General features: G+C 36.6%; 2 protein-coding genes and 1 long non-coding RNA gene across 5 annotated transcripts; 2 read left to right on the top strand and 1 right to left on the bottom strand.

The window, feature by feature from the left end:
- The first annotated feature begins 168 nt into the window (after positions 1–168).
- On the top strand, positions 169–5,966 carry LOC116921395. 2 transcript variants are annotated; one of them, XM_045175008.1, is made up of 15 exons: positions 183–318; positions 586–732; positions 805–1,147; positions 1,249–1,784; positions 1,845–1,958; positions 2,040–2,247; positions 2,317–2,795; positions 2,890–3,021; positions 3,088–3,308; positions 3,483–3,653; positions 4,059–4,328; positions 4,420–4,577; positions 5,139–5,301; positions 5,432–5,554; positions 5,670–5,966. In XM_045175008.1, the coding sequence occupies exons 3-15, from the start codon at positions 825–827 to the stop codon at positions 5,769–5,771; spliced, it is 3,000 nt and encodes a 999-aa protein (XP_045030943.1). In that variant the 5' UTR covers positions 183–318; positions 586–732; positions 805–824; the 3' UTR covers positions 5,772–5,966. The 2 variants fall into 2 exon arrangements, with proteins under 2 accessions (XP_045030946.1, XP_045030943.1); XM_045175011.1 differs by lacking the exons at positions 5,139–5,301; positions 5,432–5,554; positions 5,670–5,966 and adding an exon at positions 4,645–4,834 and having other exon boundaries at positions 169–318.
- Positions 5,967–6,291: 325 nt separating this feature from the next.
- Positions 6,292–7,193, bottom strand: LOC123473887 (shematrin-like protein 1). The gene is made up of 3 exons (XM_045175458.1): positions 7,033–7,193; positions 6,749–6,960; positions 6,292–6,665 (listed from the first exon to the last, which is right to left on the bottom strand). The coding sequence occupies exons 1-3, from the start codon at positions 7,042–7,044 to the stop codon at positions 6,620–6,622; spliced, it is 270 nt and encodes an 89-aa protein (XP_045031393.1). The 5' UTR covers positions 7,045–7,193; the 3' UTR covers positions 6,292–6,619.
- A 513-nt stretch (positions 7,194–7,706) lies between these two features.
- LOC116921396 lies at positions 7,707–11,439 on the top strand. 2 transcript variants are annotated; one of them, XR_006648305.1, is made up of 6 exons: positions 7,707–7,721; positions 7,784–9,376; positions 9,458–9,559; positions 9,628–9,755; positions 9,820–9,933; positions 9,996–10,473. It is a non-coding gene; the product is annotated as an uncharacterized LOC116921396 (long non-coding RNA). The 2 variants fall into 2 exon arrangements; XR_006648304.1 differs by lacking the exon at positions 7,707–7,721 and adding an exon at positions 11,336–11,439 and having other exon boundaries at positions 9,229–9,376; positions 9,996–11,272.
- The last annotated feature ends 1,972 nt before the right edge of the window (positions 11,440–13,411 follow it).

Here is a 13,411-nt window from a genome sequence, read left to right on the forward strand (position 1 = left end):
TAAATCATCGATTTGATGTTTTCCTGTTAGAACGAAAAAAAAAATTGAACTGAAATTGGTGGAAAGGAAACTTTATTCAATCTATTAAGAAAAATGTTGCAGCCGTAAGTCTTAAGAAAAAAAGGAGCAAGTTATTATTTTTCAGTGGTTGCCAAATGGTTTTTCAGGCCGAGACTAGCACGAGAAAAAGATAACGTTATCTACCTGAATTTAGACTACCTTGCGATAAACAATATAAGTGAAACGGGGCGTTGGTCGCGTCACTTTGTTTAAATCTATCAAAGGTAACCAAAGTAATTACCACTGCTTCGTAACCAGGTAAATCTTTGCTGTTATATGAATTTGATGCATAGCAACTTAGTTAAACTTTTGTTTCTATTGGATCTAATAAGAACATGAGTTTTTTTTTTTCAATTGTTTCAGTCGGAATTGTTCTACTATAATTTTTTTACGACTTTCTTGTTACAGCTCGTAAATAATTGAATTGCCATATTTTCAATGGCGTTGTAATTGATATATAAATAACTAGCAAGTTTCTAAACAATTCAAGATTTTAAACTCTTGTCATTATTTATCATGTTGGAGACGAGCTTGTTTAGGGGAGAGGGTAGTCTAAAGCAAAACAGGACCACGGCTGATGGCGGAAGGGACTGCCCCACAGTCCTGCATGTTGGGCGTGTAGTCAGTTGGGACCTCGTCTTCAACATTAACAGCCGTTATCCTCTTTGTAAAGTAGGGAGATGGGGAGGGGGTTCGTAATTACAATACGAAGTGACATTTTTTTAATTTCGTTTTTCTCTTTAGTATCTACCAGTTCTGAAAAGATGACAGATGCTGAACAACCGAAACCAGCGGAGGATTTTTTCTTTAAGGGGAAAAGATTGGATTGCAAAAACAAGATTTTCGGTAAAGGTTTTTTCTTGTTTGACGGATATTGGAAGGAAAATGAAAATGCAGGTGCTGAAAAGGAACGCGTGAAATCGAAGACTTCTAATCTAAAAAAAGAAACTGCGATAAGAAGAATTAAAAATGAAGACTGCCTTGATGGGTGGAAAGACGTGGCCGATAAGCTCGTCAAGGGCAACCTGAATCACAATAATATCCTACGAGTTTTCGGTTATGAGGAAGACGTAGCCAATGGATGGAGGTTTTTATTTTATTTTTTATTTATTTATTTATATTCACATTAATGGCTAAGGAATGAGCAGTAAAAAATAAAGACAATCTCATTTTTTATTTGTGGTCCAGGTATTTTGCTCTGGAACCGTACAGTGCCACTTTATACGAATATTGCAATGGCCGGTACAATGGACCGATGCCAAATGAATCGCAAGTTCTTTATCAAATAACCAACGGCGTCAGCTACCTGCATCTCAACGCTATTGTACATGGCGATTTAAATCCATTAAACGTCGTCATTACTGCCCAGTCGCGTCCTGTGCGCATGAAAATTTCAGATTTTGGATTGAGCAAATTCAGTTATAGCAAACAGCTGTTGGAAAAAGGAGAAATTTTTAACTCTGGAAGGAAACTCTGTTTGAGAAAGTATTGGACACTGTCAGAGGAAACTGACTCGCTGGAAGGCATCGAAGATGCCACCGAAGATGTCATTGCAGCTGGATGCATTTTGTTTTATTATCTAACCCGTGGCGACCACCTTTTTGGTTATGTTAAGAGAATTAATCCATTAGAAACCCTTTTTGGCTTAAACCTTTTTGGTGATGACTTGATTTTAGAGTCAATCTTGATAAACCTAAAGGAAAAGAATCCAGTCTATTTAAAAAGTAAGTTTGCATACATTCACCGCATTTACGACTCTAAATTGTCTTTTTTTGTTCATTGAGGATTGGGTGAAAATCACTTTGCGTACGAGCCCATCAAAAATATGATAAATCCCCCAGGAAAAGGATTCAATTGGTTGCACATAGCCAATGAGAAATTTAAAGAAGCACTTTCACGCAAGTCAAGAATTTCCGTTTCGTGTATAGTCTAAGTAATCATTTTCTAAAATGTAATTAATTTTTTGATTAAATTTGCAGTCCAAGTCAACACCAACAAACTACTTCGTAGTGGACCTTTTGGACAAGTGTTCGAGGGGAAATTTAACGGCGATCCCGTTGCAGTCAAACAAATGCCGACGACAACAGCTGAAATTATTCAAATAAAAATGAATACGCACATAGAATTGAATCACGTCAACGTAGTGAAACTCTTTGACGTCGCTGATTCGGCCGACAATAGATTCACGTAAAATGGCCATCTCATTTCATTTCCACATTTATTTGAATTAAACGATTTGTTGAAACCTCTGGACAGGTATCTGGTTTTGGAATTGTGTTCCGGGACATTGACGGATTATTGCGAAAAGAAATACAGCGGACCGAAATTGCCACCAGACGAATTGGTCCTTTATCAAATCGCCAATGGATTGCATTACATCCACTCGAGAGATTTGGTGCATCGCGATATTAAACCGGAAAACATCCTTATTTCAATGAAGACGCCCGTTCAGATGAAAATCTCTGATTTGTCATTTGTTAAGAAAACACGCCAAGGTATTTTTTCTCAGAGCGAAAGTAGAGGAACTCTTCGGTGGATGGCACCTGAGATACTTAAGGTCAATAATAACAAGCCTGCCGAGCTCCCAGATGGAACAATCAAAAGTGACACGTTTTCATCCGGATGTGTTTTTTTCTATTTCCTGACGCGTGGTAAACATCCATTCGGAAATAAAGACACTTTCAAAGACAATATTTTAAAAGGAAATCCGATAGAATTCGTCAAGTACAAGCAAAGTAAGTCATACCGATAGATATTTCTTTACGTCATTTAATGCAGCAAAAATTCCCTCTGTTTCTAAAATTTACTTAATTAAAATGTTTGAAAAAGATTTGGCGGCAGACGACGTAAACGGAGAAATCCTTGCTGGTTTGATTGAAAAAATGATTCAATTTGAAGAAAAAGAAAGAATCGGATTGCCTGAGGTCATAAAAGAACTAGCCGCTGTATTGTACGGGATGGGTAAAAACTCAATCGTTTCATTTGAAAATGAATTGATTTTGACGATTCTTTTATTTCTTTTTTTAGACAAAAGCAAATGTCAATTGAGGCTCGTTGAAGCGTCGTTAGGTGGGAAGTACATGATCCGTTCCCACCCTACTGAACTGATTCTTGCATGTGCCAATGAGGAAAAGTTAATATTTTACACTGCCGAAAATTTTGCTATTCCGTTTTCCAATTGGAGAAAGAAGAAAGAAGTCATATTTCAACATCTAAACTTTTGGAGTCTTAAATCGCTTGAGTGGAATGTAAGTCAATAATGGACTGATTTTTTATCCCTGATTTCGTACGGAAACATAGTCCCCTAACAACATCTGTATTTGATCGGGTTGTTACGGATAAATGGATAACGAAATCACAGACAGACAGAAATAATTTATCCGTACAACTAAGAGAAAATATAACGTGAAATCTTGAATTAGATTAACGGGACCCAACTAGCTGCTGGATTCGATGACGATTGGAAGAACCCAACTCTCGTCGTATGGAGTTACCCAGAGTGCAAAATCCTCTTTCAAGAGAAATTTGATGAGCGTATCGAAAAAATAAATTGGAATCCAACCAGGCCCAACTTATTTGCTGGATGGGATTCGGTAAGTTACAATGTCAATTTTGATTGGCCCATCAACAAACTTGGGTTCATCTTCATGTCAGTTATCTGTCCTTTACTTTATTAATTTATTTTTTGCTAAATGCTTAAAATTTACTTGACGACGCCATTCAAAAAGAGTTGAAGTTTATTGGATAGTTTCATTAACATCGTCGCTATTCTGATTGCGTCAAAAAGAAACTGTTACAGTCAAAGCATTTAGATTTGATGTTTGAAATTAACGATTCATTCCTCAAATTCAAAATTGAATTCTCCATTTACAGAAAGTGAACGTGCGGAGATGTCAGTTCAGCAAAGTCAAAACTGCGCCTTTTTATGCCCATTATTCGTCAATTTATTTTTACGTTTCGCCAATTTATTTTCTTTTTCTTCACCATTCTTCATCCAGTTGCCTGGACAAGCTGTCTTATGTGATTCATCCATTGGCGACGTGATCACCACAATTGACTGTGAAGACGTTACGGCTGTGAAGTGGATCTCTGAAAATCGAATCGCCTTCTCTTTTTTTGATGGAAAGATCAAAATTTTTGAAATGGAGGAAAACAATTTGACAACAACTCGACCCGTGAAAAAATTCAAACATGGAGAACGTTGTGATTATCTGGAGTGGAATGAAAGGACCCAATATTTGGCCAGTTGTGGTGACAAGCGGATCAATGTAAATAATTTGTTCATTGACGTAATGGAATGAAATTGAGGAAATTGAATTTGGTTTTTCCTATTCGATTTGTCTTTTTTCTTCTTGGTAGATTTGGTCTATGCACCACGACAGGCCAATTTATAGCCTGGAGATTCCTCTACAGATCCTCAGGGGAAAATTTGCTTGGCGCTTGTGCACAGGAAATAGGGAAGAAATGGGCGGAATCGAAATGGCAAGGAAATCAGCCAAAAACTTCACTTTTGCTTAGTAAGTCATTTAAAACTTAAATTAAAGTTCTACCAAATTGTTTGTTTGACTGAAGGCTTTTTAAAAGTGCGCATCTCTTCTTTTCAACGCGAATCACCCGATGAATCGTTGCGACTGAATTAAAAACTATTAGCCAAGGAGGCGGGGATTCTAACACATTTTTTTCTGAAATTAGTAAATGCAACTTGAAGTTTAACGAACGCAATGTCATTCGACAGCGGATGCCAAGCGAAAGGCATACAAGAAAATAAATAAAAGGAAAAAGTCAAACGAATGAATTGGCGAATCCAATGCGTTTCCCTGTTAGTCCTGTAAAGGAACCTGACAGACTTTTCAGCTGGTCTAACATCTGCCAAATTTAAATATCAATAAAGAAAAGTAGGCAGCTCATGGAGAAAAAATGTCCGCAATTAAAAAGGATTCCGTACGAGGGGATAGACATTTTTTAATTAAAAAAAAATAATAAATAAAAAAACGCTTTGTGAATTGGTGTAAAATCCATGTCCGATGTTTTTGTTTTCAGTTCCGGTATCCTCTGATGGGTTTCTTTTTGTCATTTAGTGCATCGAGAGGCAAAGGCGTTTTTATTTGGAATCCTCTGGAAAGCGAACAACAGCAGCGAAGTCTTTCCGAAGATACAGACATACAAAGGGTCGCCTTTTCATCGGACGGTCAATTTCTTGTAGCCGAGGGCAAAAAGAAATTAATGATTTGGTCAGCGGAGGTGAGAAAAAATCTGTTTAGAATATCATTGTTTTATCCATGATTTAACATAATCAAACAATGCTACGGGCTTAAAGTTAAAAAATTCTTTTAACTTTAAACAAGATTTTATTTTCTCTTCCACTTTTTAGGACTGGGTACAAATATACAAAGTCAACATGGATATAAAAAATATCCTAATTAATATATCATTTTTTACCAAAAAATCTACAAACCTTTACGAGAATAGACTTATAGTCAATTATAAGATTGCGGTAAGTGATATCTGCTTCGATCCACGGATTTCAAATAATTCAACCTGACGATTATTTTACTATTTGACCATGTCACACAATTTATGCTCGTGCGAACCATTTTCTTTCAATGTAGGGCAGCAGCTTATTTGAATTCGCGTTCGAAGAAAGTAACATTTCTGATTCGGCCAGTGCAATACCAACAGAATCCGATGAGGATGTCATGAACCTTACGTGATAGAAGACGTGGTCCTTTTAAACGACTAAAGGCGCTAATCTTCTAAACAGAACCAAGTGAAGAAAATTTAGTCCTGCAAAAAAAAAAAAAAAATGTAACTAAAAAAAACTAACTTGAATGATATTTTTATCCAAATGTAGTTTGACTTTTTTAAACTATAGATGTTAGATTAATAAATCTGATTGTTTCACTGGATCGTGCGTCTATAGTTAATCCGCATTTCATTTAGGACTGAAAGCATCTCACCAATGCAAAAAAAAAAGAATATTTCACAACTATTGCGATTGGTGGAAACTTACGTGTTCCATCGTCATCAGCAAATTGCAGTCGTTTTCTTTTTCTTGTTAACTTTGAGGGTCTTTTTGATTTCTTGCCTTTTCAGCGTCGCCACGTACTATGTCTACCTTACCTTCACATTTAGGGAAGGACGTGCCCATCGTCGTGTGGTGAATACATGCCGTGCTTACCTGCTACATCGTAACTAGAATTTCATGATTGTAATGGATTTTGGCGTCTTTGGTAAGTTCATTAAATCGATTTTTGCATTTCAGGGGGTCTGAAAATGTGGGTCGTCAATGAAAGGGGAGAGGCAAATAATTAGTGACAACAGCGTGACAGAGGGAGCTCAAAAATAGGGAGTTTTACAATCCGAAGTAGAATTCACGAGGGTGACTTTTGAATGACATGGGGAACAAGGGTCGGTGATTGACAAAAGAATTGCAATGACGTCAACATTTAAATCGGAACCATCACCAAAACAGGCGGAGCATAATAATAAATCCCCTTTTACCCTTTTCTCATGAAACAATTTCTCGTCATGCGTGCATTATTTTTTTAAATAAAGAATTTCACCAACCATATCCAGTCCAACGATGACCAAAATAATGGTACGGCCTATATGTGCGTGTTTAAAATCAAAAATCGTTTAATTGCGTGTCAATATTTAGATTACAAAATTACATTTAAAGATTGCTTACCGATAAGCTGGTCTGTGCCCAACGTAAGGGTATGGATAGCCGTAATACGGATAGCGTCCATATCCGTATCCGGGATGACCGTATCCATACAAAAAGCCGTTTAACAATCCAAGCGTTCCGCCAAATTGTCTCTTTTGGCGAATGTCCTCCCTTTCATCATTAGCCAACGTCACGGCCACTATCACCAAGAGAACGACAAAAATAGTGCCAATCTGCAAATAATAGCTGTATAAGTCAAATTTATAATTTCACCAAACTAATAGAATTTTCTTAAATATGAATACCAGGCGATTCATCTCGTTGTGCAAAAGAGAGGATCGAAAACCAACAAAGGAATGAGACGAGAGAGAATCACCTCTCACGCCATTTATATACCTGGTAGGATATGCTGGAGATTCTCGGGTTATTTTGGCAGCTGCAATGCATATAAGGAAAAAAGGTCGAACTTGACACGAAAGTCATTGACATGCCGTTGGCATTTTTTCCTTCTTTTATTTTATTTCGACTATTCTTTTAAGTTTAACCTGAGTCAAAAATCCATATTTGGTTGGATTATTTTCGTGTGCCGATGCATCAAACAATTTTCAGAGCCGCAGGCAAATGTTGTATTTTTTCGTGCGACACTGGGACGCGGCTAAAAAAAAAGGCTGTTCTTCTTTTAGGCTCTTGATCTTTTATAAGCAGGTGCATTTTTATTTGATATGGTAGTCTATTGTTGTGATGCTTGTGTAGCTTATTGGTTCTGTGACGTCGTAACACGCATGGCGACTACGTGTGTGGAAATGTGATGACCGCAGGATGGCCATGAAGATAGTCACCTTGAAACAAGAAAGAAAACAAAATGGATTAGAACCGTAAAAAAAAAAAAAAAAAAATATATATACACAGCTCGGTCTCCAAGCGTGGCTCTTAGCTTTATGCAGACGTCATGCATCAGGTCTACACTCACGTTATATACAATAGCATGTCTTGGGTAAACGTTTGCCTTATATGGAAGTGCTGCTGATAAAGATTTATTCTTCCGGTTCTTTCCAGTGGGTTCTGTTGGAAATGTGGAATGCAGTTTCGTTGTGTTGGAAAATGGCACTGACTGGGAACCTATTCGATCCTTTAAATCTCCTCGTTTATCTCGAAAAGCTGTCTTATGTTGAAACACATAATCTCCTAGTGTTTGAGTGTACCTGACAAACTGCCTGAAGCAGTTCCGCATTGAAACGGTTACCTTGTCCGTGACGATTGCAATCGAAATAAATGTTACATAAAATGGTTATTTAAAAAGCTGACATTAAGACGTTTATTAAACTGAACATTACAGGTAAAAAGAAATTGTGCGCATAATGTGCAACTTTGTCTTTCCAAATGTGGGAAAAACAATCCTCGTCGATCAAAGCAATTCACATATCCACAGGTAAACAAATTGGCAGCAATGGTACATTCCTGTCTTGCAATCTTACCAGTAACGGTAGCCTCTGCTTACACATAAAAAGTAATATTTTTAACTATTTTCCAAAGATGAATTTCTATTAGCAAAACACGAACATACCCGTATCCGTAACCGCCGTAAGGACCAGGGTAGCCGTAGCCACCGTAGGAGTGCCCATATCCGCCATAGTAAGCTGAACGACCTAAGCCATAACCGTATCCAGCTCCAAGAGCTTTTCCTATCAAGAGTCCAGCAAGAAATTGTCGTTTAGGTCTTGCATTTTCAACTGCTGGATCTGCTGAGACTACGACGGAAACTGCAGGCTTTTCGACTTCCACTGGAATGGCGGAGCAATACGCCACCATCACAGCGAGGAACAAAGCGGCCTTGTAAACGTGAAGCGTATGGTGAGATTGTTGGAATATGAATATGATCCAAAAATAAATTTGAATTGTCATAATGCTTATCAAACATATAGTAACATACCAAGAAAAAGTGACTGCGCGACATGATGTCTGTTACGTTCGCTGGTATAAGCTTAAATGCGGTACTGTCACAGAGGGAAGTCCACTGTTTATATATTCAACTGCCAAGGCCGCGTGAGAAAGATACCACTTCCAAGGTACAGTTTGCTGCGTATTATGAAGCCATCGATGCTCGAGACGAGATGGAAAACACTCAAGGTCTGATGGTTGCATAATTTCCTTCATTCTTTTCGCTCTACCATACCTGAGATCAGCTCCTTCCTGCCTCTTTCATCACGTATAGCTATGAAGTTGTGAATGTCACGGTTGACGACGCAACCCTTTTTTTTATTGAAAACAATTATCAGTATGTCTTTAATTAAAGAGTAAAGGTGTGGTATGCAATTGACGGTTACTTCTGTTTTTTAACGACTTTGACAAGGAGATGAATAGACACTTTCATGAAAGTAACTATTTGATATAGCAAAGATCTCAAATCACCTTAGGAGCTGTTCAAGTATTTGTTGGTTGATGTGTTGTTGAGGACGCACCACCGCAACGAAAAGTGGAAACGATGGAAACCATTTGTGGAAAATGGAAAACTTGTTTCTACTTTAAGACTTTAAGAAATTGGCAACCCTGCAGTCATATCGGTATGATTTGCTACCGGCTCGATTTTTAGACACTTAGAGAGAAGGGTGCTCCGATTTGTGGCCGTTACTGAAGAAGGCTATGAAAATGGTTAGTAGGAGCAGAGAGAAATCTGAATCTTTGTGTCATCACTTACTTGTATGGTTTGTATCTTTCATATATCTTATTAAGCTCCATTGGTTTGGCTTGTGGAACAAGTGTACTGGTCAGGATAAATGACATTTAACAATTTTGGAAATTCTTCTCGTCATCCAGGAAATATGGATAACTCAGGTTTTATAAAAGGCTATGAATAATCTTTCTTTCCAGTTTATATGTATATATTATATTTTTTAAAGTAGAGATTCCATGAAATTAAAAGAGCATTTGACAGCAGACGTTGGTTTTTACATTGGTACCTGAACCAGTATGAAAGTTGTTTGTTCAGTTGTACCAACTTGCTACTTTCTTGGAACCAATAGCTAGAAAAGTATTTTTGATTAATATCAAATCAACACAGAATTTAACATCCACTTCTTATGTATACGTATAAGTTGTTGACCATGGAGTGGTGCCCAGTTAACTGTGACTGCAATTGAAAATCTACTCGACAAAGCTGAAATTGGCCCAATATCCTGAGACTGAAATTGAAAAAAAAGATACTTTAGGTAAAATGGGAGAAGCTCTTTTAGAATCAATTTCCAAATAATAAAAAATTTTTATATTTCAGGAACTGTTTTAAAAAGTTTATGTGACATTCCTGAAATAAAAAAAGGAAAAGTCGATCGCCCCTCAACTCCAGAGGGCACTAGTTACGGGGAAGGGTAGGCCTTTTAACCGTTTTTTTCTTTTTGTTATTATGTGAAACCTTCTTGAAGTCTTTCCGCTGATATTCAGGTTTTTTTTTTCGTTAGCTATTTTATTGAGATTCTCATACGATATTATAGTTTATTTTTAAATCTTACTCACGTTTCCCAGATGTAGATTGATACTTGTAGGGAAGAGATTGTACTCATAAAATTTTTCATACCTTTTCCTTGCAAAAACTCTTCATCAGGTCATTGTAGTTATATCATAGTTGTCTATCTTGTAGCAGCCAATTGTGATACTGCCGTAGTTGACTGCAGTTGGTTGTATTTGTAGTCTGTGAAAAGAAAATTAATGCAAGCAGTATGAAACAACAAATAAAAAACCTGTGTATCCTTGAATTTAAGTTTAGGGGTGATTAATTGAATATAGCTAGATTAGTAGTTGAGTAGCAGTTGATAAACTTGATTCCATGTTTATTCTTGCTTTTGATTGATAATACCATTTTCATGTGTTCGATATAAATGCCATTTTACTATAGTTTATTAAAAAGGTATCTCTTAACATGCCACACAAACAGTCTGCAAAGTGAACCGTATTTCATCCATTTACCTAAGAAATTTCCATTTGAAAATATAATTATAAGTGTATATAGTCTATGTACATTTACACCTAAACGTACACGCACACCTTAAATGACACAGCAAAACAGTGAGGTTGTAATGTGACTCATGGCTCAATGGTTGAACATCGGCCAGGGCCAGGCATGCTGTAATGTAACAGATCGATTCCTTAAGGTACGTCTATACTAGCAGTTTTTAAAGACAAGTTACGGTCATACATACATACAGACTCGATACAGGCATACGGAAAGCTTATTCCGTTCAATCTACACTAGCGATTTTCCGTAAACGTATGCCTGTATGCCTGTGTGTCTGTAAGAAAAAAAGTTTGAAATGATTCAAACTTTTCCCGTAAGTGAGAGTTTCCGTAAGATGAAAAATAAGGTTCAGCCAATGAGAATAAAGTATATATTTTCAAATACTCTTTATTAGTGCAACCACACATGACTGCAACATTGTTTGTTGAAATTCGTCTGCCACAGTCGTCGTGCGTATTAAAAAACTTGAATTTGAATAAAAAACATGGGGCCCAAACCATCTCCAAAGAAAAGAAATCCCCAAAGAAAATAACCGAAAAGTAAATACTTTAATTCTATTTGTTGCTTTTTCTCAGTTTATGTACAATTTTAATATTTTGTAGACTGAAACTAGAAACAAAAGACGTCGAGAGGTTCATTTTGTGTGTTAAAAATCATCCTGTATTGTATAATACTACATTGCACGATTACAAAGTTACAAAAGTTACAAAAGTTTGCCCTGCCTTCTGCAACGCCCATTTTCCGTATGATGTCTGTAAACCTATGTGCAGTGTAGATTGCGTTACGGAAAAACTGAAATAGCGTGGCAGTAAGACTGTATGCCGGTATGCCTGTATGACCGTAACTTGTCTTTGAAAACTGCTAGTATAGACGTACCTTTACAGAGTCAAGTTGAAATAAAATGTGAATTAAAAAGAGTACTCGAATGTCAATGGCACTTTCAAACAGTATATGGTTAAACAAATTAAGCCCACGAAAAGTTAGCTACCTAGCACGTGGTCACTAACAAAGTGATAATTGAACTATGATACACTAATGACTAATGAGACTTAATTGCCTCAATCTGTGAATAACGAAACTGTAAATCCTCGTGGTTCAACGAAATTTCACTGAGACACTCAGTATGTACAGATAAATCATGGGAGGGCAATGTGCATTGTACAAAATGAAAAACTAAAATTTCAGAAAAAAAACGTCATTGAAAAATTTTGTTTTAAGCATTTTGTATTGATGTATATAACCTTTAAAGTCAACCAAAGTCAACCAAGGTATGGGTAAACCCTGCCTCAATTGAACCCCCGGGGAGATTACCCGGGGAGTGGCTAAGAGAAGCCGGAAGAGGATGGAAGGTTACGGACAAGTTTTTACGTGAGCGATTAACCGCTAATTCGGATTTGTGGATAGCCTCTTCGTCCACCAATTATCTCATAGAACTTGAGGACCCCCACGTCCCCTTTCCGGACAGCGCACTCACAATTTTTACTGCTGATCACAGTAGGGGCATGAACCCTACGGGTTTATTACGAGTCAAGGGGAAACAGGGAGCCCACGAGCCCAGCGTCTTATGGAGAAACCAACTTCTTCATGTTAAAAAATAAGTTTTCATAAATATAATTAAGATTTTCCCCCTTTTCCTCCTAGCAGTGGGTACCCTATTCATTTTTTCATTTCCCAATTTTTTTTCTAGCCCTAGTTCTATCTGGTTTATTTTTATTTAGCTTTTGTTTATGAATGGTTTGTTGTTCATCCCCTTGTAGCAGACGAGTTTCTGGCAGCAAACGAAATTCTTCGGCTAAAAGAGACGAGCAACTTACAAAAAAATATAAAATAAGCCTTCCCACTTTTGTCAAAATTGGCCAAAAACGATATCTCTTGAAATTCTCCTAAAATCACATGTCAGAATCGAAATTGAACGCTGAATTTGATTTAGTGATTGGTTTTCTCGTTGAACCAGCCGTTTCAAAAATGATTGAAAACAATTCTGTTAGCGCACCATCTTAATTTATGGTTTTTAACATTTAAATGAAAAACTATAAGACCAATAGAAAAATAAACTTAATTTTCGATAACGATGACCAATGATCGATCGATATATATCGATAATATCGATATCGATATATCGATATATATCGATAACCAATGACTAAATCAAAATCAGCGTTCAATTTCGATTCTGACATGTGATTTTAGGAGAATTTCAAGAGATATCGTTTTTGGCCGATTTTGACAAAAGTGGGAGAGCTATACCCTTCCCACTTTTTCATTTTTGGCCAAATTTCAAATTTTGCTTAAAATAAATTATTTAGATTCAGAATTGAATGAAAATCACGAAAATTAAGTTTATTTTTCTATTGGTCTTATAGTTTTTCATTTAAATGTTAAAAACCATAAATTAAGATGGTGCGCTAACAGAACTGTTTTCAATCATTTTTGAAACGGCTGGTTCAACAAGAAAACCAATAACTAAATCAAAATCAGCGTTCAATTTCGATTCTGACATGTGATTTTAGGAGAATTTCAAGAGATATCGTTTTTGGCCGATTTTGACAAAAGTGGGAAGGCTATACCCTTCCCACTTTTTCATTTTTGGCCAAATTTCAAATTTTGCTTAAAATACATGATTTAGATTCAGAATTGAATGAAAATCACGAAAATTAAGTTTATTTTTCTATTGGTCT

The sequence above is a fragment of the Daphnia magna genome, linkage group LG1 (assembly GCF_020631705.1).
Source record: "Daphnia magna isolate NIES linkage group LG1, ASM2063170v1.1, whole genome shotgun sequence".
In the NCBI taxonomy this organism is placed as follows: domain Eukaryota; kingdom Metazoa; phylum Arthropoda; class Branchiopoda; order Diplostraca; family Daphniidae; genus Daphnia; species Daphnia magna.